This window comes from Notolepis coatsorum (genome assembly GCF_963971535.1).
Source record: "Notolepis coatsorum genome assembly, chromosome: 20".
NCBI lineage: Eukaryota > Metazoa > Chordata > Actinopteri > Aulopiformes > Paralepididae > Notolepis > Notolepis coatsorum.
In genome coordinates this window covers 1,237,287-1,263,045 of record NC_140184.1, presented here as the reverse complement: position 1 = coordinate 1,263,045, position 25,759 = coordinate 1,237,287, and the positions used below count along the sequence as shown (strand labels likewise).

Sequence of the window (25,759 nt, the reverse complement as noted above, 5' to 3'; positions counted from 1 at the left end):
CCGACGAATACTCTTTGCCATAAAAGTGCATACTATTTCAATTCATAAATGTAATTAAGTGATTAAGTGCTTGTTCTACACACCATCGCTGTGTAGAAATAAAGACCTGTTTCGACTTCGTACATTTGTGTTGGATCCGTTTCATCTACGTGAGTGTTTATGATAATATATTTATGCCGTGTACTGGGTGGCCGAATATTAAGTACAAAGGTAGTGGTAGTAAGTATCATATCTAGTAATACAGTCAGGGAATTGTACCCCTCAGTTACAGTAGGGATGTCCGATATTATCGGTCGATATTGGCATTAAAATATCGGTATCGGTTTTCAATTTTTTTTTTTTTTTACATTTATTTAACCTTTATTTACCCAGGCAGGCAAGTAAGAACAGATTCTGATTTTATTTATTGTCAAAAGTATGTATTTTTTTATTTAATTTAATTCCACGACAAGAGATATGTAATGTTAATTACCTGAAATTATTCTGTTTTTTGGGGGGGGAACCTTGCATATATCGGTATCGGTTGATATCGATATCGGAAATTAAGAGTTGGACAATATCGGTATATCGGTATCGGTAAAAAAGCCAATATCGAGCATCCCTAGTTAACAGTCCTACAGAAATGTTTACAAAGATTTGTAAGAGGAGTCAACACTACCTCAGTCCCCTCTCCCCCTCCCCCACTAAACTATTGTCACACAACACCCCCACCCCCACCCTACACATACACAAACAAACCCTCGACCCTCATAGCAACAGCAATAGATCAGCGCAGTTTGCGCTCCGGAGGGAGGCGCATGTTCATTCTCTTGCCTTACGGTACGCTCTAACCGCTTCTCGATCTCAGAAAACCAGTCTATTGGCTACACAAACTGTCAATCATTTTCAACATCAGTGGTGATTTGTCCGGTCGTTGAGAGGCGAAACCGGAGGTGGTCACTTTTTATAAACTTTCTGAATTCTACATTTGAACCGATGTGTTGGTTGAGATACAATAACACAGTGTGAGGCCGACAGGCGGCTATAAAATGTGTTGTGACGTGCGACGGCCCCCTAACCCTAACCTTTAACCCTAACCTTTAACCCCTAACCCGTGCACAGGCCGCCAGCCGGAACGTTAAGTGGTTAAATTGCAATTATACAATGGCATGCAAATATCTTGATTCTGATTGGCTGAAACACTCAAGTTAGACGTTGTTATATCATACCCCAGAACCCGCCCACACCCCAATTACTTTTTTTTTCTTTTTTTTTTCCAATGACTCCGCCATTCATTCCTTTTTCTGAATGAAACCAAGATGGCGGACAATAATCTTTATGAATGGATGTATTGATTTCTTCATAACGACTCATTCAAAAAATATACAGTCAACTGGAATATGTTAGTTTTTTGTTAGATGGCATTCTTTGTAGCACCTCCCTCTGCGTCCTGCATGACTTGGTCAGTTGCATTTTGTGGGCACGGCTCATTGGATCTACTTTTTCTGTTTTTGAATAAATCTCCATTATGCTTCAATTACTGTGTATTTATTGTATAGCAATAAGGTTGGGTGAATTAGGCCATTGTATAAAAGCAGTAAATCACTTGAAGTCATGTGTTATACTCATTAGATCACGCCTAGGTTTTTTTTTTGTGGAGGACATCTTCAGTTTTGCAGGATTTTTGGAGAAAGCATGGCACTTGAGACAAAACACACTATATCCTATATAATTGTATATGAATTCCTCTTGTTTCTTTGTTTACATACATTGCTTACAGCTTGTGTTATATTACGTTTTATTGTATTTTCTTTTTTTTGCCATCTTGGTCTATATAACCTATTGTCAATGTCATAATTTGTCAAGTAATTTGTCAAGTATACTATTATATACTTATTGTTTAATGTGTCTTGTAAGCCCACATGGGCTGGGCATACACCTGTATGTAAGACACGGAAATAAAAAACATCAAATCAAATCAAACTACCACTACTACTACAACAACAACAAATACTACTACAACTACTACTACTACTACTGTAATTGAGATGTTGAAAGAAAGGAGTCATCAGCGTAAACAGATATCTGTTGTATGTTTCACCTCTCACACGCTCCACTCCAATAGCCTCCCATGGCTACAGTGAACATGGCGATCAGCAGCATGACAGCGATACTGGGATCCACTCTGGGCTGTAGTGGAGCGTACAGCTTTACCTGCATCCCTTCGCCAAACACCTGAACACACATGTTTAAAAAAGGAACATTAAGGTGTGTCCGGTAGTGTAGAGGTCTAATCACTAGGTGTGGCTGGGTAGTGTAGAGGTCTAAGCACTAGGTGTGTCTGGTAGTGTAGAGGTCTAACCACTAGGTGTGTCTGGTAGTGTAGAGGTCTAACCACTAGGTGTGTCTGGTAGTGTAGAGGTCTAAGCACTAGGTGTGTCTGGGTAGTGTAGAGGTCTAACCACTAGGTGTGTCTGGTAGTGTAGAGGTCTAAGCACTAGGTGTGTCTGGTAGTGTAGAGGTCTAACCACTAGGTGTGTCTGGTAGTGTAGAGGTCTAACCACTAGGTGTGTCTGGTAGTGTAGAGGTCTAATCACTAGGTGTGTCTGGTAGTGTAGAGGTCTAACCACTAGGTGTGTCTGGTAGTGTAGAGGTCTAACCACTGGGTGTGTCTGGGTAGTGTAGAGCAGTGGTTCTCAACTGGTCTAGCCTCGGGACCCAACATTTTCCTTAGTCATTAAGTCGCGACCCAAAATGTTTAACCACTATGATTTATGTAAAAAAAAAAAATTGCAGTAATACGCAATCTTTCAAAATATGAAATAAACACAAAAGTGCAACAAAAGTGCAACTATTGCTAAAAACCCAATGAAATAAAATAATAATAAATAATATATGCTTCTTAGCAGATTTCTTAGCTTAACATAACAGACCTAAATTTGGGGGAACTAATGGGATAACTGGGGTTGCAACAAAAGTGCAATTAGGGCTAAAAACCCAATGAAATAAAATAATAATAAATAATTATGCTTCTTAGCAGATTTCTTAGCTTAACATAACAGACCTAAGTTTGGGGGAACTAATGGGATAACTGGGGTTGCAACAAAAGTGCAACTATAGGGCTAAAAACCCAATGAAATTAAATAATAATAATAATAATAATAATAATAATAATAATAATAATAATAATAATAATAATAATAATAATAATAATAATAATAATAATAATAATAATAATAATGCTTCTTAGCAGACTTCTTAGCTTAACATAACAGACCTACAGTACGTTTGGGGGAACTAATGGGATAGCTGGGGTTGCAACAAAAGTGCAACTAAGGGCTAAAAACACAATGAAATAAAATAATAATAATAATAATAAATAATATATCCTTCTTAGCAGACTTCTTAGCTTAACATGCAGGGAACTAATGGGATAACTGGGGATGTTGTTTGCTCCTGAAGTGACAAGAGTCTCAAAGTCTGGGGTGATAGTAGACAAAGCAACGCTGAGGTCATGCTCAATGTCCAATCTGTTCCTCCGCTTTGTCTTCAGCTGGACCAGAGCTGAGAAGCCACTTTCACAAAGATAGGTAGTGAGAAAAAAAAAGTAAAAAATAAAAATAAAAAAAATAAATTACTTTTAACTTTTTTTTTTTTTTTTTTTTACACACATTCGCGACCCACTCAAAATGGCTCCGCGACCCAATTTTGGGTCGCGACCCACCAGTTGAGAAACACTGGTGTAGAGGTCTAAGCACTAGGTGTGTCTGGTAGTGTAGAGGTCTAAGCACTAGGTGTGTCTGGTAGTGTAGAGGTCTAAGCACTAGGTGTGTCTGGTAGTGTAGAGGTCTAAGCACTAGGTGTGTCTGGTAGTGTAGAGGTCTAACCACTAGGTGTGTCTGGTAGTGTAGAGGTCTAACCACTAGGTGTGTCTGGTAGTGTAGAGGTCTAACCACTAGGTGTGTCTGGTAGTGTAGAGGTCTAATCACTAGGTGTGTCTGGTAGTGTAGAGGTCTAAGCACTAGGTGTGTCTGGTAGTGTAGAGGTTTAAGCACTAGGTGTGTCTGGTAGTGTAGAGGTCTAATCACTAGGTGTGTCCGGTAGTGTAGAGGTTTAAGCACTAGGTGTGTCTGGTAGTGTAGAGGTCTAAGCACTAGGTGTGTCTGGGTAGTGTAGAGGTCTAATAGCGACTCCTACTGGTAGGTCGGGGCGCCTGTTCAGCAGGGAGGGGATCTGGGGGAAAAACGTTGTTCACTTGTTCTGTTGTTTTTGTTAAGTATTTGGTGTAAATAAATACACGCCGGTTGGCGTTTTCCCCTTTTAACTTGTTGTGTTGCTTTTACGGGTCCCGTTCCTCTGTTCCCATAACAGACAGTAGGGCAGCATGTGATAGTCTACACCAGGGGTCAGCAACCTTTTTGACATGGAGTGCCTGTATATATATAGTTGTAACTAGTGTGCCTCAACAATATTCCATGCATCGTACATTTTTTTTCTCATAATCAGGTATTTTTAATGATAATTTTTACATTATTACATCATTATTGTTATTGTTATTATTAACAATATTATTATGATGGTTGTATCAACCCTAAATCTGAGTTGGGGGGGGGGGAATGCAATGCAGACAAACAGCTGCATACAGTGCGACCATTTCACTCACATTTGCCCATTCATTTTTGGACACATCACACACCATCGGTGTGTGTACTGTACGTGTGCTGTCATAGCTCCACCTACAGGCCTAATGGAGAACACCAGGAGAACACCAGGATGTGAATGGAGGGTGAATGTGAGGTATATCGTGTAAATAAGTTTTGATTGATCGCAAGACTACACTGTAAAAAAAATTATAATAATAAGTTACCAGAACTTAAAAATATTGAGTTCAGTTACTGTGCATTAAGGTTTTCAGTTTTCAATCCATAATAAGTGAACAGAAAAATAAGTACACAACCACATTATTTCAACCTAATAAAACTATGTTTATTGTCATTGTTTTAAGAACACAAGTTGACTTGGTAATACTCACATTTTGAGTAAAAAAAAAGGCTTTCAAAATGTGCAATGTTCAATGAAATAGAAAAATAAATAATAAAATGTGTTGATTAATCCCACTGATCACAATGGTGACCGTAATAATGTTTTTGTTATAAGGCTCTGCAAATGTTACTGAATGATGTAGCAATGTATTTCCAGCTAAATTGAAATAATAAACAAATAAAGGGTCTCAATTAAATATGTGGTAGTAAAAATAACCTGTGGGAGGATTTCAACAAGATAAATGCGACAACAGTGCAAAATATTTCACTATAATATTTCAGAGCCGAAGTCGGCCTTCCTTCCACTTGACGCCCATGCAAAGGAAAATATAACCCTCCCAGTAGAGATACCTATGGTAAAACACTTTAGATGTTTGGGAGTGGAAATATTCCCCACCATAAGACAAACGGTGAAGCACAATTACACAAAAATCCAAAATAAAATCAAAGAGGACCTTAACAGGTGGTCAAAACTTAAAAATTCAGTAAAGGCACGGATATCAATAATTAAGATGGACGTACTACCTAGAATCAACTTCTTTAGCTCAATGTTACCGTTACCCCCTCCAGAGGGTTACTGGAAAAAATTACACTCCTCCACATACAAATTTATTTGGAACAACAAACCACCACGTATAAAAAGATCCACCGCACAGAGAAACAAAGCAGATGGTGGCATGGCATTTCCAGATTTTCTCCACTATTTTAAGGCGTACACTTTAAGACCATTGACAATATGGTTTGATCCCCAAGCATTAGTATCCTGGAGAAATCTAGAAGAAAAAATAGTAGCCCCACATAGACTGAAGGACATAGTATACACTAAATTATCAATTAAGCAATGTGAACGGAAATTTAGCCCCATAATTACTCATGCAATCCGGATATGGCGTGAAACACAAAAAGAATATCCTAACCCACATAAATGGCATAATCATACTCCCTTATTCAATAAAAATGCATTCTTGATTGAAAAACGACCTATAAGATTCCCTATATGGGAAGAGCAAGGCATACACTCATTAGGGGATGTTTTTAACAAACAGGGTTTTTGTAGTTATGGAGAAATATGCAAAAAAATTAATCTCACCAAGTCCACATGGCTTTTTTACATACAGTTACGGCTATGTTTGAAGTCTCACGGTGTTCCATTAGACATACCAATTGAACACCACAGATACCACAAATTCTTCTATGAAAGAGAGACATCGAGAGGTTTTGTTTCAGATTTTTATCATCAATTACTAACGTCCTCGTATGAAACCCTCCAACTAGACTCTGTCTGGAGGAGGGATATACCAGACCTGGAAAGTGACTTTGATTGGCAAGAAGCCTGGGCAAATGTCCGACTTACATCAAGGAACCCGGACCATCAACAAATCAATCTTAACTATATTCACAGGACATACTTGACTCCTATAAGACTGAACAGAATGGGTCTTAAACAAGACTCCAAATGCTCCCAATGTACAAATGGGGATGAAGGGACATTTATGCACATGTACTGGGACTGCCCACCAGTTAAGATATTCTGGAAAGATGTGACCCAACAATTATCAAAACTCTTATCTTGGAATATACCTGTACACCCCTCTGTATTACTATTGAATGAGTTTGGTTTCTTACATATCTCGATGTGATTTATCAAGAAATATCTACAGCAAGAATTCTGGGTCTCAATGAATCCAAAATGACAATGTGGTTAGAAGTGGTGGAGAGAATAAAAGCTAGCTTATAATGGTAGTGTCTGGTTAGGAGCAAGGGATAATGGAGGTACTATCCAAAGAGGGGTCCGGGAGGGGGGGGTTCGAGTTGGAGCATATGTGTGTAGGTTTTTAGATAACAGGTATTAGGGGTATATCCTGTATAAGACATTGGTATAAATGGTAATTTCGTTGGATATACACTGTGTATTAATGCTTGTGTATCTTATCGTGTGTTGTTTATATGTTTAAAAAATAATACAAAAAAAAATACAAAAAAAAAAAAGAATTGTTACTATTATATTGTATACTTTTTTTTTTTTTTTTTTTTTTATTACTGCTGCCCCCTGTGCCTATGCAAATGCCCCCGCGTGCCTATGCAGGCATGCGTGCCTAGGGTTGCCTACCCCTGGTCTACACCCTCCCCAGACTGACAGTAGGGCAGCATGTGGTAGTCTACACCCTCCCCAGACCAACAGAGGAGACATGTGGTAGTCTACACCCTCCCCAGGCCGACACAGGAGACATGTGGTAGTCTACACCCTCCCCAGACCAACAGAGGAGACATGTGGTAGTCTACACCCTCCCCAGGCCGACACAGGAGACATGTGGTAGTCTACACGGAAAGTAGGGGTAGACTAGCATGGAAAATAGGGGTGTAACAATTCGACCCCACAACAATTCGATTCGATTACGATTATTCAGGCAAGGATTCAATGCATCATGAAATCTCTTCATTTGAACGTGATTCGATTCGATTCAATTAATTTTCGATAAATTTTCTATCAGTTAATTCCCCAAAAAAAATTTAATACACAAATGTGGCCGGGGGAACTGATTCACTCAGCATGAATGGACTATAGGTCAATAAAAACAATACACACAAAAAGAAAACATTAATTGTAACACATTAGAATCGATGCATTTCGATTAATCGATGCGTCGTTACACCCCTAATGGATAGTACTTGAATTAGTGACCAGTTGGAACTGATACAGTTGGATTAGTGACCAGTTGGAACTGATACAGTTGGATTAGTGACCAGTTGGAACTGATACAGTTGGATTAGTGACCAGTTGGAACTGATACAGTTGGATTAGTGACCAGTTGGAACTGATACAGTTGGATTAGTGACCAGTTGGAACTGATACAGTTGGATTAGTGACCAGTTGGAACTGATACAGTTGGATTAGTGACCAGTTGGAACTGATACAGTTGGATTAGTGACCAGTTGGAACTGATACAGTTGGATTAGTGACCAGTTGGAACTGATACAGTTGGATTAGTGACCAGTTGGAACTGATACAGTTGGATTAGTGACCAGTTGGAACTGATACAGTTGGATTAGTGACCAGTTGGAAGTAGGGCTGGGCGATTCTTGCTAAAATGTGAATCACGATTTTTCTCTCTAAGAATTGAGATCACGATTCGCTCACACGATTCTTATTTTTTCAATAAAATCATTTATTGCACTCTTTCTTAAACAGACAACATAACATATATGAAAGTGCTTGACTTAAACTTAAACATAACATATATGAAAGTGCTTGACTTAAACTTAAGTCTCTTGTAACATACAAAATAACTCAAGTCAGAATCGTCATCATTTAAAAAAGTAAAGTAAAAAGTAAAAAATAATAATAATAAAACATATATATTTTTTTTATTAACACTTTGATTGCCTAAGGCTAAATTCATTATATACCATAGGTTGCCGGCTCTATTTGTCTATGGAGAAATTCCCCTTCTTTGCAGGGCTATAACTTTTTAAATTCTATTGCTAAATTGCCATTATTAGGGCCCATTCAATGTCCTATATGTATTGTTCAGGGTGAAGCAACGTTAAACTTTTTAATTCACATATTCATACTAAAGTATGGTCTAATGTATAAGTATGTTTTCATCTCTTTCTGCAGCTTTCTCCAGAACGTGATTTATAGCCCCAAATGCATTATATTGATGATGAAATACAGTTTGATGGCAATCGGCGCGATATAAAAAATTCCAACTAGACATGGTTCTAGAAGTTACTACACGTCATCTGATGTTGACCGGATGGGTGAGGGGGCGTTTATAATTCCGTGGGCAACATTATACCATTCATCTAGTGTGGGTCATATGTTCATCGGATCGGTTAGTATAGGAGACATTGAAAAATAACGCTGAATCTTACCGTATCTTCCTCGCGCCGTTGGGCGATGAGCGTGGAACAGTCATTTACCTATTATGGGATGTCGAAATATCGGGTCCATTTCCAGCTTGTATAATAGTATATACGTCCAAATCATGTTGTTTATCGAGTTATTGGAAACGGATCGCTATGTATTGTGACGAGCTAGAATGCCGGGACAAATACAGAGTGCCCGGAAGTAATATAGGTGAATAGCACATCGTCCATGTAACATCCTGTTAGGCGATTGCGCCGATCGGCCACCAGATGGCGCTCTTGAACCGCTAGAGGGTTCAGTGGGGCTTGTTGGTGGGTCTCAGGCCAGCGGATGGAAATATGAATCAGATCACAGATTTTTGAAATATTGATATCAAAGACGAGTTACGGCGTCCTCGGCACCTTGAGCATGGCGGGGAAGGACGCCTAAAAGCGTCCTCTGGCACCCAAAGTGTTAAAAAAAAATCGTCATAACTTAGAAATTAGATAGGTCTAAGAATCGAGATCGTGATTTTTTTCCGATTAATTGCCCAGCCCTAGTTGGAAGGCAGCAGACTGATGAGGAGTCAGTCAGTGGAGGAGGTGGAGGTGACTCACCTGCTGTGCGTCCAGGAAGTCCCTGTATCTCATGAGCGCCAGAGGAATGCGCACCTTGTCGTATTCTGTGACGTTAGCAGATGGTGTCGCCTGAGGGACCAGAGGGGGGGGGGGGGGGGGGCACGGGTCATCAAACATAACATTTGATTGGCACAATGGAGAACCAATCAGACCAGTTCAATAGCAAAACAAAAGCAGTTGGGGAAAATCAGGAAAACAGGAATGTTCTTTGCAGATGAACAGAGAGAAGCCCCGCCCCTTACGCTAAGCACCATGGGAGCCTGTTTCAGATGAACAGAGAGAAGCCCCGCCCCTTACGCTAAGCACCATGGGAGCCTGTTTCAGATGAATAGAGAGAAGCCCCGCCCCTTACGCTAAACACCATGGGAGCCTGTTTCAGATTGAGAGAGAAGCCCCGCCCCTTATGCTAAGCACCATGGGAGCCTGTTTCAGATTAACAGAGAGAAGCCCCGCCCCTTATGGTAAGCACCATGGGAGCCTTTTTCAGATGAACAGAGAGAAGCCCCGCCCCTTACGCTAAGCACCATGGGAGCCTGTTTCAGATGAATACCCCAACATCATAAGGAAGCTGCATCTATATCTGCATATATCCCTGTTCACATACCTGTATACATACAGTATAGAATAGACTAGAATAGAATAGAAATACTTTTATTATCCCGTGGGAAATTTGACACTGCAAATCGCTCAACATTTAAACATTTAGACAGAACAGGTCACAAATTAGAATAATAAAACAAATCAAATCAAGTTGCCTAGGATAAGAGTAGAGTCAAATAGAATAAAAATGGAATAAAATATACAGTAAATAAATACAGTAAAAATATACTGAGAGGCATCATAGCAGCATGGGGGGGGGTACAGGTAGTAAAAACAACACAAGCAGTGTAAACAAATAGGTCAATATAATTTACTATCTAACTAACTGAAATATACATTATTCACAGTATCACAGTATCCACATAAGGTGCAGTATGCCTAAGGTAGTGTTATTGTCCTCCTTGGGTTCCTATTAGTCCTAGGTCAATGTATGGCAGCAGTCGCTGCCCCCTGCCACTATGGAGCTGCCACTGTGCTCAGTGATGCAGTGAGGCACAGTGATGCATTGTATAGTCTGATGGCTGTTGGAATGAAGGACTTCCTGTGCCGTTCAGTGCTGCATTTATGTAGTGTGAGCCTAGCACTGAACATGCTCCTCCTGTCAGCCAAGTCTGTGTATAGTGGGTGGGAGGGGTTTTCCCTGATGGCCTGGAGCTTAGCCAGGCTCCTCCTCTCTGCCACCCTCGCTAGGGAGTCCAGCTCCACCCCAACCACGCTACTGGCCTTCCTGACCAGCTTATCCAGCCTGGTTGTGTCCCCTGCTCTCAGTCCGCTGCCCCAGCAGGTCACAGCGTACAAGAGGGCGCCTGCCACCACCGACTCATAGAACATCCTCAACATCCTTGTACAGACATTGAAGGATCTCAGCCTTCTGAGGAAGTAGAGTCGGCTCTGGCCCTTCTTGTACAGTGCCTCTGCATGTTTTGACCCGTTCAGTTTGTTGTCGACGTGCACACAGAGATATTTGTACACCTCAACCATGTCCACATCAACTCCCCTGATGGAAACGGGGGTCACAGGTGCACTCCTCCTCCTCCCCAGCTCCACAACCAGTTCCTTGGTCTTCGCCACATTTAGCTGCAGGTGGTTTTTATCGCACCATGTGACGAAGTCCACTACCAGTTCCCGGTATTCCCTCTCGTCACCATCCTTTATACATCCCACTATCGCAGAGTCATCAGAAAACTTCTTGAGGTGGCAGGACTCTGACCGATAGTGGAAGTCGTTGGTGTAGACGGTGAAGAGGAAGGGAGAGAGGACTGTCCCCTGCGGGGCCCCGGTGTTGCTGACCAGTCTGTCTGACACACAGCTCCGTAGGCGCACATACGGTGGTCTGCCCGTCAGATAGTCCACAACCCAGGACACCAGGGGGGCCTCTACCTGCATCGCCTCCAACTTCTCACCCAGCAGCCCAGACCTTATGGTATCAAAAGCACTGGAGAAGTCAAAGAACATGACTCTCACAGTGCTCCCCGGCTTGTCTAGGTGAGTGTAGGCTCGGTTCAGCAGGTAGATGACAGCATCCTCTACCCCCAGTCGGGGCTGGTAGGCGAACTGGAGTGGGTCTAGGTGGGGTTTGGTCACCGGGCGGAGTTGCTCCAGGACTAACCTCTCCATGGTCTTCATTATGTGAGAGGTTAGAGCCACCGGCCTGTAGTCCTTGGATGTGTTGGGACGCGGGCACTTAGGGACAGGGACCACACAGGTTTTCCACAGTGTCGGGACTCTCTGCAGCCTCAGGCCCTGTCCACACGAGCGCTGGATTTAATATAACCATGATTGTATGTGCGCAGTTGCACTGTTCGGGCACACACAACCGGGGATTTGCTACACTGCAGTCCAGGGTGAAGTTTTGCGGTTTTGCAGTTGCGTGTGGGCATAGCAACCGAGGTTATTCCCAGTGTTTACAGCAGAGCTGTCGCAATTATTTCCCATGTTCACGGCAGACTGTCAAACAATAGCAAGTTAGCAACCTAGCGCGGGGTAGAGAGATTAGAGCAGAGCCAGCTGCACCAGTGTTTACAGCAGAGCTGTCCCAAGTAGCGTTATATGAAAATGATTGTAACAAACTTTTGTTTCGAAACGTATCGTCTGTGTTGAAGAGTGTTGTGATCGACTGATGTCTGTTGTCGCATTCCTGACCCGACCCGAGTAAAACCTGTAGCTGCGGCTAAACTAAACTCATGTGTTGTCAAGTTATTGTTATAAGGAACCCAGTCCAGACTGCATCCCCTTAACAATTGTTTGTATTGAGCCGTATTGTATTGTACCCATTCTGCAATGTGTTAAATAACGTTTGCATCCATTCATAGCGGTAACGTTACCACATTACGTTAGCATTTAAGCTATATACTATACATAGATATAGCCATTCACATTAGCATGTAGCTAACAACACCGGCGGTCTTTTGTGAGACTAAACTATCCGCTCTTGGTGGTAAATTGTGTTGCTGATGGTTTTGTTTCATCAACAAATGAGAGGCAGAACACACAGTGGATGTATCCGTTTCTTTATTGCACTTTTATTGCAGTTTCTTTCTTTGCTGAAAAATATATCCTCCGTTGGCAAAATTACATTTAAAGATGGCGGCTAAACAGGAAGTGTAGTGAGCGTTCAACCTTTTCTGATTGGTTGAAATGGCCTTCATGTCTGAACAACATCGCCGCCTACTGCTTTGACATTGTACTGCATGTATCGGTTTGCTGGTTTTCCAGCGGCCGTGAGTACGTGGTTATATGCGGTTGTTCACCTGTGTGGACAGAGGTATATTTTTTTCAAACTTCGGTTACATTAAATCCAGCGCTCGTGTGGACAGGGCCTCAGGCTCATATTGAATATGAGCTGGAGCACATCACACAGCTGAGAGGCACAGGTTTTGAGTACCTTTGGGCTCACCCCATCAGGACCTGCAGCCTTGCCTGCGTGTAACTTGCTCAGCTGTGTACTCACCTGGTCTGCAGAGAGCCACACTGTGGGGGTCTCAGGTGTTGGGGGAGGAGCGGGTCTTCAAGCCGCGGGGGGCAGGCAGGCTGCACCAGAGATGAGGGGGCGTGGGCAGTTGGGGGGAGGGAGGGGGTTGCTCGAGTTGAAGGGCTGAGAGGTGTGGGGGTGGGCAGGGCAACTGGAGTAGTGTCGGGGGGAGGGGGGCCAGACTGGCCGGGGCCGCTGTATCAAACCTATTGTAAAACAGGTTTAGCTCATTAGCCCGGTCCACATCTCCATCCACTCCCCTTCCCCCTGCCGGTTTAATGCCGGTTATGGTCTGCATTCCAGTCCACACTTGTTTGATGTTATTGTTGGGGGGGGGGGGGGGGGGGGGGGGCAACTAAGGGGAAGGAGATCAGAGGAACAAATCAAATAAAAAAGAAGAGTCATTAATACATTTGGTGAAGAGGTGAGTTTTGAGTTGAGATTTGAATGAGTCCAGGGATGTAGCACTACGGATGTCTGGAGGGAGGGAGTTCCAGAGGGTGGGTGCGGCAACAGAGAAGGCTCTGCAGGGACCGACAGTGTGCAGGTTGGTGGTGGGGATGGAGAGGAGACCGGAGTCAGAGGACCGCAGCCTCCGGGGCGGGATGTAGGGATGGAGGAGGTCAGCTAGGTACCGGCCGGGGGGCAAGGGAGTGAAGGGCTTTGTAGGTGATGAGGAGGAACTTAAAATTGATGCAGGACTTGACTGGAAGCCAGTGGCGGTGGATGAGGGTGGGGGTGATGTGGTGCCAGGGCTTGGTGCGGGTGAGAACCCTGGCAGCAGAATTCTGGACATACTGCAGCCTGTTCAGGGCATTGCTGGGTAGCCCTACAAGAACAGAGTTTGCATGTCCAGACGGGATTAAGCAGCCATCCACTTCTAGGAGATCTTCAACCTTCCGGAGCAGTGACTGCTTGGCCACAACCATGAGCTCTGTCTTCTTGCTATTGAGTTTAAGTAAATTGGATGACATCCAGGCCTTGATGTCAAGGAGACAGTTGACGAGGTGCTGTGGGGGAGAGGAGTGGAGGGTGAGGTGCTGATGTAGAGCTGAGTGTCATCAGCGTAAGAGTGGAAATTGAGAGTGTTTCCGGATGATGTGACCAAGGGGGAGCATGTAGATAGTGAAGAGGAGTGGACCAAGAACGGAGCTCTGCGGCACACCTTGGTTGACTGGGGCAGGGGTGGAGTTGCAGATGGAGATGAACTGTTTTCGGTCAGTGAGGTAGGACTCGAACCAGGTGAGAGCGGTCCCAGTGACACCCAGATGGTCAGAGAGGCGGATGAGGAGAATGGAATGGGAGACCGTGTCAAAAGCCGCAGACAGATCCAGGAGGATGAGGAGGCTGATGTGACCGGAGTCGGTGGCAATGAGGAGGCCGTTGGTGACCTTGGTGAGGGCAGTCTCTGTGCTGTGGTGTTTCCACATATATTACTATATCTGTGTATATCCCATACCTATGCTTACTCATTATACCACTGGCCAGTATACTTTGTTATACCACTGGCCACCAGTATACCATAGTTATATCTGTGTATACCTGTATCACTGTAAATCAGTTTAGCATAATTACTCAGTAGCTTGTTATACACATCACATGTAATCACTTGTATATTGTTATTGCACTTTACTGTTACATGCCAACTTATTTTCGTTGTTGTACGTGTGCTGCATGATGACAATACATCTGAATCTACTAGGGCTGTACCGTATGTCATTTTTCTTTTTACATTCGAAGCTTCTATTGAAGTTTTCGAATGAAGCTTTGAATGTCTGTCGTCATATTTTATGACGTAATCATATATATATTTTTATCCTCAAACAAAATCCTCAATTTGAAAAAAGTGATTCATCTGATTAAATTTGTCTTTTTTAAATTTTTAAATCAACTTTCTTTAATGAATATAACTCATCAGCTTCATCAACATAAATAATCCAATAAGGGCACGGTTGGTACGAACGTGATGGTGACGTCTTGATGGAGCGCCGAGTGCCGAGCGGATGCAGATAGGCTACATCATTTATGATAAATGTTTTATTTACATTTGTATGACGAGTCATATACTATAATAGTATAATACTATAATAAGCCTAATCTTTATCTGCAACTGTGAACAAAAACCCCATCGGTTTAAACAGAATGAATAGACACATAAAAAATATATATAAATTAAATATATATATATATATAGAGAGAGAAAGAAATATTCTAATGTTGATTTAGAATTCAAATGTCAACGTTATGAATGAAGCTTGGAAGTATTGGGTGCAGCCCTGGAGTCTACTGCTGTAATAGAGATGATGGAAGTATTGGGTGCAGCCCTGGAGTCTACTGCTGTAATAGAGATGATGGAAGTATTGGGTGCAGCCCTGGAGTCTACTGCTGTAATAGATGATGGAAGTATTGGGTGCAGCCCTAGAGTCTACTGCTGTAATAGAGATGATGGAAGTATTGGGTGCAGCCCTGGAGTCTACTGCTGTAATAGAGATGATGGAAGTATTGGGTGCAGCCCCAGAGTCTACTGCTGTAATAGAGATGATGGAAGTATTGGGTGCAGCCCTAGAGTCTACTGCTGTAATAGAGATGATGGAAGTATTGGGTGCAGCCCTAGAGTCTACTGCTGTAATAGAGATGATGGAAGTATTGGGTGCAGCCCTGGAGTCTACTGCTGTAATAGAGATGATGGAAGTATTGGGTGCAGCCCTGGAGTCTACTGCTGTAATAGAGATGATGGAAGTATTGGGTGCAGCCCTAGAGTCTACTGCTGTAATAGAGATGATGGAAGTATTGGGTGCAGCCCTTGAGTCTACTGCTGTAATAGAGATGATGGAAGTACATACATCCGGCTTCAACATGGACGGTCGCATTTTACGTAGCTCCCGTAACCAACGCAACAGAGCAACAACAAAAAAGTACTTTGCGCATTTTCTACTTTCCCTCCTGTGGATTATGGATTTGTACCTGAATTCACAACTCAAGCAGCAACTCCAGACAGAAGTGGAGGGTAGCGAAAACGTAAAACAGCAGTCCCATTGCGACTTCTATTTGTTAACGGGCTCGGAGAGGAAACATCCAGCCTTCGGAGCCACGACCATCCACACAGTACTTACTGCAAATCCGGAACGAAAGAAATTACCCCCGGCAGGCAAGTGTAATAAGAGATCAATGTTTTTATTATATCTGCTCATGTCGGGTGACATTCATCAGAACCCTGGTCCCGTAATGACACGGAACCAGAGACTACAGTCAAATCTGCTGACCCAAGAAGCAGCAGCCAGCACAACTGATCAACGGCTACCCACACATACTGCGGCTAACGACATGATCAACGGCAACATTCCTCCTCTGCCACCTCTGCAAAAGAACCCACGAGAGGCCACAGCGAGAGGGAAGGAACCGGGGTTCACAACCGAGGCGCCCAGCACGTCGCGGGGACAAAACAGCGAGGCATCGCTCCTCACACCGGCGCCGGAGATCAACAGCATCCACGCAATTGACGCTTCAGCCAGCAGTTGCACCAGCCGACCAGCAAGCGGCGACATACCCTCACAGAAGCCCCAGCGGACTCGGCGAGTGGCTAAAGGGAGAGCGGCGCGGAACATCAAGGTCACCAAGGACCCGACGGTTAGCTTGGCTGGCCCCGCCAAGGCCGCCATGCCAGCTAGTCTACCCGGGCCGAGGCCAGGACAAAAGGCACCCCCCCTCCCCCACAATGGAGTACAATCAGACATATCTGTAATCAACCAGCCCCCCCCCCCACATCGCGGGCTTTCACACAAAGGAATACAGACTCCAGCAAAGGACAAAGCATCACCCCCTCCCCCCCTCCCCACCCACGGCACAAACAGCAACAACGCCCCCCCTCCCCCCACCACAGGACAGGACACAATTGAACAGAGTTACCTCAACTGTGACGACGTCAATCTTATTACAAGCAAAAATGGACTTCACATATTTCATCTAAATACAAATAGCCTGAGACCGAAACTGGCTGAAATCAAACAGTTGTTTTTAAACGGTAAGGCTAACATATTGTGTTTCACAGAAACAAAATTAGACTCATCTGTACAGGATCCAGAGATTGAAATTGAAAACTACTCAATAGTCAGGAGGGATAGGAACCAGTATGGAGGTGGCGTCTGTGTGTATATACACAAGGATACCAAATACATCAACCGTACTGACCTTAACCATGATGAAATTGAAACTGTTTGGATTGAAATCTTATTAGACAGGGCGAAACCAGTACTAGTAGGCACAATCTATAGACCACCAGAACAGAGTGGGTTTTATGACACACTTGATGGGTGTTTAGCTGGGGTGGAGGGGGTAGAAAAAATTCTTATTGGGGACTGGAACACGGATATGCTGCGTAAATCAGCACCCGTCTTCAAGGCCTTCAGTAGATTTTCTGACCTGCACGGTTTCAGCCAGCTAATCACACAACCCACAAGGGTATGCGATTCAACACAAACCACCATTGACCTCATTTTGACCTCTGACAAGTCCATGATCTCCAGTAAAGGGGTGATAGCATGCGGGTTAAGTGATCATTATATGATTTTCTGTACCCGCAAAAAGCTAAAACAGAAGGCCGGCTGACACAAAACAGTCACATCTAGAGACCTCAAAACTTACTCTAGAGAGGCCTTTAACCTAGAACTGGGGAGCTTGGACTGGTCAGATGAGCTCAGTGGTACACAGGTTGAAGAAACATGGCTTGGATTCAAAACCAAATTCACAGCAATACTCAACAACATGGCACCGATAAGAACCACCAGGGTTAAAAATCGCGCTGAGGCATGGATGCACACTGAAATACTGGCCGCTATGAAAACCAGAGACAAAAAATGCTCTGAACTTCATAAAAGTCAGACAAAGCTTTCCAAAAGCTCAAACAGTGAACTCCAAGCCCACGTGGTTGAACTAAAAATCCAAAGAAACAGACTAAGAAATGACGTAAACATCATGATCAGAACCGCAAAAAGAAATTTCATCAACGACAAAACGGAGGAAAACAAAAACAAACCCCGCGAACTTTGGAAATTACTCAATAATCAACTAGGCTGCAGTAAAAAACTTAAAACCAGATTCTCAAACATAAACATAAAGACGGACAACACGCTCATCACAGACAAGCTGGATGTAGCCAATTACTTAAACATCTTCTTCACAAACATAGCCACAACACTGGTAAACAAACTACCCTCCCACTCAGGGCATTATGGGGTAGAACACATAGTAGCATACTACAAAAACCTAGGGGTCCACAAAGACGACTTCAAACTTGAAATGGTAACAACCGATGAGGTACTCAAAAAATTGAGCGCCCTCCAACCTAACAAGGCCACTGGCCATGACAACATCCCCTCCAAATTCCTCAGAGACGCAGCAGCCGCCATCACCCCAGTCATCACACACATAATAAACCTCTCTATAAGACAGGGGCACGTCCCCAAGGACTTCAAAATTGCGAGAGTGACCCCTCTACACAAAAAGGGCAGCAAATTAGACCCAGGCAACTACCGCCCTGTTTCTATTCTTACCTCCATCTCGAAAGTCATGGAGAAAATAGTCTACGAACAGGTCGAAAAGTACCTGGCGGAAAAAAACCTAATCTACGAATTCCAATCTGGCTTCAGAACGTCCCACTCCACTGACACATGCCTCCTCTATTTGAACGACCACATCAAACAAGAGGTGGACGCTGGCAAATACTGCGGCATGGTCATGCTGGACCTACAAAAGGCCTTCGACACTGTCAATCACTCCATTCTAATGGACAAGCTAAAAGCAATTGGTTTTGATAGCCTATCAGTGAGCTGGATGCAATCCTACCTGGAGGGGAGAGAACAGATGGTAGAGGTAAACGGTACTCTATCCCCCCCCCTCACAGTGAGCTGTGGTGTTCCACAAGGAAGCATACTAGGACCGCTACTCTTCCTAATTTATGCAAATGACATGTCGTCAGCCTGTGACTGCAACTTGTTCCTGTTTGCGGACGACTCAGCCCTGCTGGTCTCTGACAAGAACAAATTGCAGGTTGAAAAAACCCTCAGCACGGAACTAGGCAAAATCTGCATATGGCTCGCTGATAACAAACTATCATTACACATGGGCAAAACAGAGTCCATTCTCTTCGGTTCAAATAACAAACTCAGCAAGACCGACGGTTTCTCAGTTACAGTGGGTGACAATATTGTCACAAGGAAAGACGAAATTACCTACCTGGGTTCCATCCTAGAGGCAAATCTTTCCTGTGACAAAATGGCATCCAATGTAATAAAAAAAGTCAACCAACGAACTAGATTCTTGTACCGGATCTCCTCTCTGGTAAACAAGAATACCCTGAAGACTCTGGCAGGAGCACTCATTCAAGGGTACTATGACTATGCGTGCACCTCATGGTACCAAAGCACCTCAAAGGCGCTTAAAACAAAATTACAAACATCACAAAACAAACTGGTCAGACTACTACTTGACCTGAACCCCAGAACCCACCTCACCCCTGCCCACTTTGCCAACCTAGGATGGCTTAGAGTAGACGACAGAGTACAGCAACTTGCAATGGGCCTGGTCTACAAGATACACTATACGACCGGGGTGCCCATGTACATGTCAAAATACTTCCCAAAGGTCAGTGAATACCACAACCACTACACCAGAGGAAGCTCAACAAATCATGTTAAACCCAGATTCGGCTCAAACAAGGGACTAAACACGTTCCGCAATTATGCCACAACAATGTGGAACGCCCTACCCAAAGCTGTAAAGGAATGTGAATCCCTGCCCACATTCAAAACCGCCCTTAAAGAGCACCTACGGGAGGCTGCAATTCGAAACTGGCCACCGTAAATGCCCAAAACCCCCACCACCTCCTAATAGACAGTCTCCTCCCCACCGCATGTATATATTCCCTCCCCGCCGTATGTATATTTCCCTCCCACCCACCCACCCCCTCCTAATGTACAGTCCCCTCCCCATCATATGTATATACTCTGTCAGGATCTAGGGGTAACAGTACTGTATATTTGAATACCGCCTATGTCACAAATGTATCAGTACTAAATACCTATATGTCCCTATGCCATAAATGTCATGTATGTTGTGTATGTCATAAATGTCTATATGAATTGAAAATGGGGGACCCTGATGGAAACAAGACAAACGTCTTTCTCAGGTCTGCATCCCCTTAACAATTGTATGTATTGAGCCGTACTGTATTGTACCCATTCTGCAATCTGTTAAATAAAGTTTTCATTCATTCATTCATTCATTGGGTGCAGCCCTAGAGTCTACTGCTGTAATAGAGATGATGGAAGTATTGGGTGCAGCCCTAGAGTCTACTGCTGTAATAGAGATGATGGAAGTATTGGGTGCAGCCCTAGAGTCTACTGCTGTAATAGAGATGATGGAAGTATTGGGTGCAGCCCTAGCGTCTACTGCTGTAATAGAGATGATGGAAGTATTGGGTGCAGCCCTGGAGTCTACTGCTGTAATAGAGATGATGGAAGTATTGGGTGCAGCCCTGGAGTCTACTGCTGTAATAGAGATGATGGAAGTATTGGGTGCAGCCCTGGAGTCTACTGCTGTAATAGAGATGATGGAAGTATTGGGTGCAGCCCTAGAGTCTACTGCTGTAATAGAGATGATGGAAGTATTGGGTGCAGCCCTAGAGTCTACTGCTGTAATAGAGATGATGGCCTACCAGCGTCGTGTTGCTGGCGATGAGCAGGGCCAGGGCCCCGAGGCCCTCAGCAACCACCGCCTTCTCGCTGAAGGTACAGTCTCCTCTCCGCACCACCACCGCCTTGCCCCGCAGCAGCCCCGGGCTGACCCCCGAGCGGTCGCACAGCACCGTGGAGGTCAGGTTCACCAGCGGGTAGGACGTCTGGACATGGGAGCAGTGGGTTGAAGGAAACAACAATTAGTCTAATTTGTTTATATTTCACAATGGAGAGTGTAACTGAGGGGTTACAAAACCCTGACTGTATTAAAGATTGTGATAGATTAAACCACTGCTAGTTATGTACTTTAATTACTGGCCAGACAGTACATCAAATATAGATGGTGAACACTCACAAGAACACGGCATTGACAAATAAATAGTATTTGAGGGTATTTTATTATTATGCAACATTAGGTTACAGAATGAGAATTAGGGTCGCGCTTGTATGGCGAAGAATATGCGTAAAGTCAGTCAATAGCATGAGTCACTAAGAATAGCAGGAATCCTATGGGTCTAAGTTGACACCACCTGTCGTACAATAGCAACTATATAAGGCAACGCTGATACCGCCTGGAGACAATGGGTTCCCTCCGGGGGTGTAAGGCCTGGAGGGTAGAGGAATGTTCGGATACTCCGTCTGATTCAATGAAGAATAAAGAGACTCCACGTACAGGAGTCGGTCCTTGTAAATCACACGATCAGCAGCAAAGCAATAGTTGTAATCCAAATGCTCGATAGCACTGATGACAGCTAGCCAGCCTCTGTCCATGAGGCCAGCCCGAGTTGTAATCCTCACGAGGTTGAATCCCAAACGATAGTGGAAATCAACAAGGCTCTTCTCCGGGTAACACGTTCCAAATCAATATAATCCAACCGGTAATGGTTCTGCAATCGCCGACGTTGGTTCTCCTGTGCACATGTCCAACGGTTCTCCGACTAGGCCTCCTCGGGTGTGGGCACGTATTTAGGCCACACACCCTGGCTAAGGTACACTAGCTAAAACACGACGAACCGCTGGGTAATGCTACACACGAACGAACTGTGGCCGCACGATATACAATAAATGAACGACTATTTACTTCACATTAGATTAGGTCGAACTTGACGTTACTGCATTAAACTCTGACACTTTACTATTCTATTCGCACATGGCTCTCAACGCTCTGTTAGACGTACGGTTGCTCACTTCACTGTTACCGAGCACAGACAGACTTTAGACGAACGAACTGCTGCTGTGCGCACCTTGCGCTGTATATATACTTAAGTGATTACCTAGTCCCAAACCGCAGTCTTTGTCTGGTATCAATACGCTGTCTCCGGGCATGTTCTGACATGCCTGAACTTGTCTTTGAACCTGGCGTTGGGGGCCTGCGAGGTGGCGCCTAGGGGCGCTGTCCAATAAGGAGAGCGAATATTACTCTGGTTTGAACGCAGGTAAAGGGATATTCCGTGTATATATAAATAATATACAAAGTATATCAAACAATAAAGGTAGATTCTCCGTTTTAATCTGGCCCTTCACAACAGAGAGGTCTTCTCCAATTTCATCCAATGGAATGATCAGTGACTCAGGAGGTAGAGCGGTCGTCTGGGAATCCAGAGGTTCCCGTTTAGATTCCCGCTCCTCCCGGGCAGCGTGTCGAAGTGTCCTTGAGCAAGACACTTAACCCCTAACTGCTCCTGATGAGCAGGTTGGCACCTTGCATGGTCGCCTCCGCTGTCGGTTTGTGAATGTGTGAGTGAACGGGTGAATGTGAGGAACAAAATTGTAAAGCGCTTTGGATAAAAGCACTATATATAAATAAATACACCATTTACCATTTTAATTTGTAATCTCGAAGGCATTGCAAATGAGGGTAAAACCTCAATGTCTCTTTTAGGGAATAAATAAAGGTTTCAAGTCAAATTCAACTTAAATCTGTAATGAATGACAAGGATGCATATCGTCTTATTATTATTTATAACAAAAGTGACCAACAACATAGGATCTCCATCCTTCAATATGGCCATGAGCTCCACCATCACAACCCTCTGGCACAGAGCAAGACGTCTCTCTACTAGTAACATAGTAGTAATGTCGTTTTGTAACTGAGGGAACACTATAGACTGACAGCTGATTGATTGATTGATTGATTGATTGATTGAATTGATTGAATTGATTGAATTGATTGAATTGATTGATTGAAAACTTTATTAACAGATTGCAGAATGGGTACAATACAGTACAGCTCAATACACACAATTGTTAAGGGGATGCAGACCAGAGAAAGACTTTCGTCTTGTTTACATCAGGGTCCCCCATTTTCAATTCATCAGGACATATATGACATACATGACATACAGATAGTCAGTACTGCTACATCTATACATTTATGACATACCAGATTTGCAAATACAGTACTGTTTGTGATACAGAAGGAGTCAAGAAAAGGGAGTATATACATTTGACGTAGAAACTGTACATTGGAGGAGGTTGGGTGGGGGGGGTTGGGTACATTGGGATATTGACAACCATACTGGGTAATTTACATTGGAGGTGGTTGGGGGGGGGGGGGGGCACACTGTATAAACAAGTAAAACTGTACATTGGAGGGGGTTGGGTTAGGATATTTACAGGGGCCAGTGTTGAATTGCAGTCTCCCGTAGGTGTCCCTTGAAAGTGTTTTTGAAAGTGGGTAGTGATCCACATTCCTTTACAGCTTTGGGTAGGGCGTTCCACATTGATGTGGCATAATTGCGAAACGTGTTTAGTCCTGTGGTCAGAGTGTCTGCCAGGGGGGTCCAGGAGTGGTTGTGAACCAGGCAGTACTTACAGCTGTGGTCAGGGTGTCTGCCAGGGGGGTCCAGGAGTGGGTGGGAACCAGGCAGTACTTACAGCTGTGGTCAGGGTGTCTGCCAGGGGGGTCCAGGAGTGGTTGTGAACCAGGCAGTACTCTTTGCTTGTCGATCCATTCGAAATATGCAGAATCGCCTCTTGGCTGTTTATCTGTTGAATAGAAATATAAAGGCTGTGCTGGGAAAATACATGTTTTGAGTGAAAATAATCCAACCTGGTTAAAATGACCAGATTGGGTCAAAGGAGCCTTGGTTTGCTATGTTGCCTGGCAACAGATTGACCTGTTGAATTGAAAATGGGGGACCCTGATGTAAACAAGACGAAAGTCTTTCTCTGGCCTGCACCGCTTAACAGTCGTGTGTATTGAGCTGTACTGTCCCCATTCTGCAATCAGTTAATAAAGTTTTCAATCAATCAATCAAAGATGACGTGTGTTTGGCCCATTTCACAGTCAAGCAACTTGTTGTCATTAGCCTTTAGCTGTCCCCACTACGAGCTGCTAGCTAACAGACACGGTGACATGAATACAAGCTGGAAACACAACAAGGACTATTATTGTTGGATATTGTTATATATATATTGTTGATATTGAAGCTAGCTGCTAGTCTCGTAAACGGCATCTTCACTGAATGTTAGTAACACAGTTTAGTTCCTCTGATCAACTTACCTGCGATGACAAGAACATGACCGATAAAATAACGATCCCAACCATTTTTGCCATGTTGGGAACATTCGTAATTTACAAAAACCGAGCAGTATTAACGTGCATTCCTTTATTTTTGGCACAGAGATGCTTTAATAGAACCGTGGTGGTGTTCTTTAATAGAACCGTGGTGGTGTTACTCGCAGGTCCAGCATTGTTGTGTTACAATAGTGTGCAGCTGCAGAGCCGCAGAGCCAGCGGCTGAATTGGTCTAGAAATGCAGGCTTCAGTCTAATATGTTGTTTAGTCTCAGGTTTCAGTCCAATATGTTGTTTAGTCTATCTGTTCAGTACTGTTCAGTACTGTTCCAAGATGCACAATGAGATCACAAATGTTCACAACACAAGTTACAACACATCACAAATGTTCTAGAATGTTTGATTATGACTGCATATGGCTCGCTGATAACAAACTATCATTACACATGGGCAAAACAGAGTCCATTCTCTTCGGTTCAAATAACAAACTCAGCAAGACCGACGGCTTCTCAGTTACAGTGGGTGACAATATTGTCACAAGGAAAGAAGATATTACCTACCTGGGTTCCATCCTAGAGGCAAATCTTTCCTGTGACAAAATGGCATCCAATGTAATAAAAAAAGTCAACCAACGAACTCGTTTCTTGTACCGGATCTCCTCACTGGTAAACAAGAATACCCTGAAGACTCTAGCAGGAGCACTCATTCAAGGGTACTACGACTATGCTTGCACCTCATGGTACCAAAGCACCTCAAAGGCGCTAAAAACAAAATTACAAACATCTCAAAACAAACTGGTCAGACTACTGCTTGACCTTACTCCTAGAACCCACCTCACCCCTGCCCACTTTGACAACCTAGGATGGCTTAGAGTAGACGACAGAGTACAGCAACTTGCAATGGGCCTGGTCTACAAGATACACTACACGACCAAGGTACCCATGTACATGACTAAATACTTCCCAAAGGTCAGTGAATACCACGATCACAACACCAGAGGGAGCTCCACAAATCATGTTAAACCCAGATTCGGCTCAAACAAGGGACTAAACACGTTTCGCAATTATGCCACATCAATGTGGAACGCCCTACCCAAAGCTGTAAAGGATGTGAATCACTACCCACTTTCAAAAACACTCTCAAAAAACACCTAAGGAGACTGCAACTCGAAACTGGCCCTGTAAATGTCCGAACAACAACCCCCCCACCCCCCCCCCCCCCCCCCCCCCCACCACCTCCAATGTACAGTCCCACCCCCACCTACCCAATCCAATGTACAGTTTCTACGCCTAATGTATACACTCTTTTCTTTCTGGACTCTTTTTGTATCACAAATACAGTACTGTAATTGCAAATCTGGTATGTCATAAATGTATAGATGTAGCAGTACTGTCTATCTGTATGTCATGTATGTCATATATGTTACGATG

At 43.7% G+C, this 25,759-nt stretch overlaps 1 protein-coding gene across 6 annotated transcripts in view; it reads right to left on the bottom strand.

The window, feature by feature from the left end:
* Positions 1–24,505, bottom strand: part of LOC311247246 (signal peptide peptidase-like 2A) — a 72,040-nt gene extending 47,535 nt beyond the window's left edge. For 5 of the 6 annotated variants that reach the window (XM_084337589.1, XM_084337592.1, XM_084337590.1 and 2 more), the window contains exons 1-5: positions 24,316–24,505; positions 23,688–23,798; positions 20,792–20,974; positions 9,489–9,578; positions 2,081–2,214 (exon numbers count right to left, since the gene is read on the bottom strand). In XM_084337589.1, coding sequence (XP_084193715.1) covers positions 2,081–2,214; positions 9,489–9,578; positions 20,792–20,974; positions 23,688–23,798; positions 24,316–24,369 — 572 coding nt within the window. In that variant the 5' untranslated portion in view covers positions 24,370–24,505. The remainder of the gene's footprint in view (positions 1–2,080; positions 2,215–9,488; positions 9,579–20,791; positions 20,975–23,687; positions 23,799–24,315) is intronic. The other variant, XM_084337594.1, reaches the window with a different exon arrangement.
* Between the last annotated feature and the right edge of the window lie 1,254 nt (positions 24,506–25,759).